Here is a 6,000-nt window from a genome sequence, read left to right on the forward strand (position 1 = left end):
AGCCAGAATAAAATAACAGCAAAAAGGAGCAAATTTTATCACAGAGGTTAAGCCTAAAATACAATTAGGGAAGGAAAATAATTATGATTTGTAGCTATTCCTGAATAACACGTCAAAATTTTACTGCAATGCAATAACGTTCTTCCCTCAGTGGGTTTTTTTTTTTTTTTTTTTTTTGGAGAGAATCACAGGACCATTAACCCCTCATGGTAATTTATTAATAGTGGGCATAGATGCAAGGGAGAAAAGGAAATACATTTAATAGGCTTGCAGACACTGGGAGCAAATAATTAATTCTCTATATGCTTTCTAAATCTAGAGTGGAATATCAGTGAAGAATTCTGGACCTGAGGTCAGAAGAAGTGGAACTGAATCTGAATGATGTTCCTTAATAAGTCATTTCATTTCTCTAAGTCTTGCTTCTTCTGTCAAATGTGGGTTACTCTGAGGTTAAGTGAGAGAGTGTATGAGAAGGAATCTGGCACAGAGTAGGTATTCATAGATGTTCAATTTTGATTATTCACTTATCATTAAGTATTAGCATAATGCAGTGAAATGTTGCTATGCTAGGAGCCATGTATCTTAATTATTGTAACTCTAAGCATAGATGACAAGAAGAAGGGAAACAAGAAAAGCATTATGATTAACAGACTTATCCTTACAACTGGTCCTAACCATGTGTATTTCCACCTTTCACCTTGTCTGCCTCATCAAAACATTTCTTTTATGTTTGCCTTTAAAAAACAGCAGCAAAATTAAAATAGCCTGAAAAAAATATATAGACAGAGCCAACTAAAGTTCTCAGAGGATTCTTATCTTTCTTGTCAAATAATATTCTACCAGCTCTCTCAGGAATGCCTTTCAGTCACATACTACCAACTATTCTGCCGCCTGAACTGGTGAGGGACTACTCTGAATGCTTCTTACCCAGACTGACACATTTGGGGAGAGAAGGTAAAAATCAGGTAGTGCTGAGAGCCTGATAAGTCTCTTATCATCCTCCACTGCAGCTACAAAGTATCTACTTTGGACTTCAACACCTCTCAGCCTATTCCACCTCACTCATCTTCTCCCCCTTTTGTAACTGAAAATCAAGAGCATCTTCTCCTACCCTCCCCCCATCTCCTGTCATTTTCCACAGAGATTCCCTCCACGCTGCCCTCTGCATTTAAACGCCTGCTACTCTCCATTCATCAAGGTGCATGCTCCTTCCATTCATAATTTATGTTCAATCGTCCCTCCCTTCCAAAGCCCCTGTTATTTTTTTTTAAGTCGATTTCCCAGCTGCCCAAATAAACTCCATCACCACAGCCACCATCTAGCCATGGCACCGCTTCTTCAACCCTCAGAAATTGTGCAGAGGTGGGGAGTGGGAGAGGAAATTTATGCTGGCATACCAGCCTAGACAGGGACAAATAGTGAGAACCTAGCACAAAGCTTAGTCTGGTCTTTGTAAAAAAAGAAATCAGCTGCAAATATTTCCCGAGCCTGGAAACAAGCATGCTCTGGAAAATACATGGGTACAGTGGATAAATGAATGAATGGATGGAGGGATGAATGATTGCGATCTCCTTGGTACTTTTCTCAGAGGCCCCTCCTCCTTGCTCGCTCTCGGCTTGGCTCTTGTTTAATTCAGCTTCCCTGCATGAGTGCACCTCCCTGCGTTGCCTCTGCTCCCACTTCCTGCCCTTTCTTTACCGCCTCTGGACACAGCCTCAACCCCTCGCCAAAAGGCACTGTACCCGGCTCACAAATCCTTTGTGACTTCCACAGCCCAGGAGAGCTCGCTCCGAAGGGGCACAGCTTCTCATCCTGCCAGCCTAACCTCTCCCCACCCCCGAAACACTCGTCCACGTTACACAAAAGGATGACTAATTCCCCCACACTCCAGCAAATCCACCTGGAGAACCCTGCCTCTGTCCCTTTCCCCGCGCTTGGAACCTTGGTGCTCCCAAAGGCAATGCGGCTCCCCGCGGCTCCCTGCAGAAAAAGGGATCACCATTCCAGGGCTCAGTCCTGGTTCGTAAAACCAGAAAACTTTTTTTTTCTTTTTTAATATAACCCCACCCTGAAAGCAGCCACCTCTTTGTGTGCGTCCCTGGGGGGAGGAGGGGTCTTGGCAACCAGGGGCGCGAGGACTTGGCAACCCCTACCTGGGGCTGCCCGGCGGACACTCACCCAGGACGTTCCCGATGAGAGCCACCACGAACACGATGATGTAGCCAGCGATCAGGACCCACTCATATTCTTTGGGGTGGAGGTATTCCCTCCACAGGTACCGCAGGAATTCCTCGTCGTCATAGTCGGTGGGGTTTAAAAAGGGCTCTTGAGTTGCATTCAGCTCCGGAGCAGATGACCAGTTGCGACAAGGCGGGGAGTCCTCCAGTTTGGTGCCGGACATCACGGGCTCCTGTCCGGGTCGACTCAGTGCTGCAAGCGGCTCTGCCCCTGCCCCATGGGCGCCGCGGTCTGCGGCGTGAGGAGGCGCGGACAGGCGACCAGGGGCTCAGGAGCAGAAAATGACGTGAAAAGTTACGGAGCCAATGCCTCCGAGTCTCCCGCCCGCCGGGCAACTCGTCCGCCGGCGGGGTTGTGTCTGCAGGCGATGTTGCACCGGGAGGCGAGGAGGAGGCTGAGCATCCAGGGACCGGGCACCGGAGGCTGCAGCGGGGACACCAGGAGGGGAAGCTGCTACCTCGGCTCCGGCTCAATGACTCCTCATTCCAACGCGGAGTTCGCAGCCCACAGCTTCCTCCCGCGCCCGGGAGAGCTGGGGCTGAAGGAAAAAAAAAAAAAAAAAAAAGTCGTGAAAATGATTTATCCTATTTCTCCGTGGGTTCCATCTCCCTCTTTTCTACTTCTTTTTTGTTCCTGCATTTCTCAAGTGCATTGTCTGTAAACACAGACTTGTGTAGGTCTGTGGACATGGCAAGCCTCGCAACATAGGATTAATATAGGATTCGCGGATGCTTTTGTCTGGGACAGGTAAATAGAAAGTAATGAGAGGCTACTGTGTTCCTTACGCAGGACGATGCAAAAGTCATTTCAGGCAAGTCATTTAATATTTGCTTGGCTTTGCCAACTTAACTTAGCTAGTACTTGCTGAATCTTTAAGGCATCTCCTCCTCTTCTCCTCCCCTCTTTCCAAACTGGAGAAGGAAATTTATATATATATATATATATATACACATATATATGGCTGGAATTTGTATTTGCAACAGCAAGTGTCATGTGAAATACAGCAGCAAATCCTTGAAGGACACTAAGGGTAAAAAACGTGATCATAGTTAATGTTGTCCAGCAGAGGCGGCACTGACATACCCCACAGCATTAAACGGATTCTCAGTAGGATGTACACAAACTGAGGGGCTCTCTCTGGGGAAGTCCACACCATGCTGGTCTTTCGTCTCATTGACTTAGGACTGATGTCACCTGCTATTTTCTCATGGATTGATTTTGTCTCTAAGGATAGCATTCTGGGATTTGTTAGAGTGTGAGTTCATGATCCTTTCACTTTCAATTACCATGATAGGAGCATTGTATTTGATTGATTACAATCCTGGACATGGGAAGGGCCTTGGAATCATCTAGCCTAAACTTCAGCTTAATATTAGAAGCCTTCTGATAATATTGTTACTGTGTTTGCACCTAGTTTGCACCTAGTTTGTGTTTGCACCTAGTTTGGATATGACCACAATTCACTCCCTCCACCATCATGGGACTTCTCTAGAGGTTAGAAAACTCCTCTTTACATTAAAATAAGGTCTTAAACTGACATCTGTCTTTCTCAGTCATTTAGCCCCAATTCCTAGTTTGCATCTTGGTGCTACATGCAATAAATCCTCCACGTGGCAATCCTTCCCATAAGCATCACAATTCCCCCCACCCACTTCCATGCTTCTTATGTTCACTGTTTCCCCAATTATTTCCATTGTTTTTCAAATGACACTATCTTCACAATCTACCTTCACTTGGTCTTCCTTTAGTCAGTTGTCAATATCCTGCAGGGTATACAGCTAGGAGGAAATACAGTAATCTGCTTTGCCAGTACAAATGTAAACTACTCTTTGGATGCAACCAATGTTTGTATCTAATTATTTTTTCAAAAGTCACAAGACGCTGTTTATTCATACTGAGTCTTTATTTAAGATCCCTCCCCCACCCCCAATCATAATTCTTCACATTTGTTTTGCTCTTTACAGTTTACAAAATTCTTTCATGCTCCTTAATTTAAAACCCCCTGAGAGGTTGGCCCAGTTTTGCAGATGAGGAAACTGTTCCTAGAGAAATTAAGTGTTTACCAAAGGTCAAGTGAGGAATCAGTGGCAAAACCTTCAGTTCTTCTGACCCCAGCCTGATGTTTCCATCATTCGACAGTGTCATGTTTCACAAGAAACACTATTGTGGTATTTTCCCAAACCACACTAGTCAAATTTCCTTTTAAGAGAAGGGAGGGCTTCCCTGGCGGTGCAGTGGTTAAGAATATGCCTGCCAATGCAGGGGACACGGGTTCAAGACCTGGTCCGGGAAGATCCGACATGCCGCGGAGCAACTAAGCCTGTGCGCCACAACTACTGAGTCCACGAGCCACAACTACTGAAGCCCATGTGCCTAGAGTCCGTGCTCCACAAGAGAAGCCACCGCAATGAGCAGCCTGCACACCGCAATGAAGAGTAGCCCCCGCTCGCTGCAACTAGAGAAAGCCTGCGTGCAGTAACGAAGACCCAACGTAGCCATAAATAAATAATAATTTTTTTAAAAAAAGAGAGAGAAGGGAATATATAGGCATTTTATTTTTAGAAAAAATATTTACTTAGTGTTCTTATTTCACTCAGAGATACAAGTTAAACAAGGTAACTGCTTTCATGCATTTTACTTTCTACTGAAGTTAGAAAGAAGTCAACTAATAACTACTTAGGAAGAATATGAAGAAGGGACAACTGCTATGATGAAAGCCAAACAGGTGAAGCGAGTGGAGAATTCCAAAGGCCATATTAGGAATAGATGGTCAAAAAGACGTGGGTGAAGAGGTGGCCTGTATGTAGGGATACCCAAATTGTAAATGCACATATTAATTTAATTTTGTTAATTTGAGGCTTAACCAAATCATCTTAAATGCTGATGTTCTTTCCAAAACATTAGCCATTTCTCTAGACCTCCTGTCATCAGTAAATTTGACAAGTAGGCCTTCTGTGTCCTCATTCATGGTCATTGATACAAACCTGCTAACGTTATCCTGTGGTATAATATGTTCCACTGATTTATTAATATTTGTATTTTCTGCTTCCCTGTACTATTCTTTTCAAAATGGGGAAAGTTGTTGCAACTTTAGTTCCAACCTGCATTCATTAAACTCTGCAAATTCCTTGCCGTTGACAATCCATAAATATGGGCCCTGTGTGCTATTCCTATGTACTCCGTGCCATTACCTTTCATTTGGTGGCACTTCAACTTGTCAATACTTCCATCTTTTTAAGCTTTCTACCTGCAATTAATCATCACTCTTTCCTAAAAATGTCAATAAGGAGAAATGAGAATATTTTCAAGATATTGTTCTGATATCTGCTGTATGCTCTGACAAGCCTAGATTTGCCTTGATCCTGAAAGGGTTCCATTTCTGGAATCCTGCTGTCTAGGATTTATCAGGTGATTTATTTTAAATATGCTACTCCAATGCCATACAAAAATTCACTCAAATCTTCAAATTATCATTTGTTTTATATTTTATAAGCACATTAGAGAGAGAGGATAAATATTGAAGGACTCATTTTGATATGATCTCCTTCATTAGATCTTTTATACCTTTTAGGTCATTTGAAAAGAATTTTTTGTTCTGTAGATATTATTCTCTTCAATTCCAAATCCTTCTGCTGGATGTAGGGAGAAAGAGGCAGCCCAATATCATGAGACAGTAAAGAAAGTTCCAAATTTGTTGTGATGACCTCTTAAGGATGTTATAAGAATTAAATGAATTGATAGTTTTAGAACAGTGTCTGCTAC

At 43.4% G+C, this 6,000-nt stretch overlaps 1 protein-coding gene across 1 annotated transcript in view; it reads right to left on the reverse strand.

The window, feature by feature from the left end:
* The window catches only part of HCRTR2 (hypocretin receptor 2), a gene marked incomplete at both ends in the record, with an annotated part of 132,668 nt that extends 130,267 nt beyond the window's left edge, over positions 1-2,401 (reverse strand). The window contains one exon of the mRNA XM_081247033.1: positions 2,179-2,401. Within this exon, the coding sequence (XP_081103159.1) occupies positions 2,179-2,401 (223 nt within the window). The remainder of the gene's footprint in view (positions 1-2,178) is intronic.
* Between the last annotated feature and the right edge of the window lie 3,599 nt (positions 2,402-6,000).

This window comes from Mesoplodon bidens, assembly GCF_964165515.1.
Source record: "Mesoplodon bidens genome assembly, chromosome: 10".
In the NCBI taxonomy this organism is placed as follows: Eukaryota; Metazoa; Chordata; class Mammalia; order Artiodactyla; family Ziphiidae; genus Mesoplodon; species Mesoplodon bidens.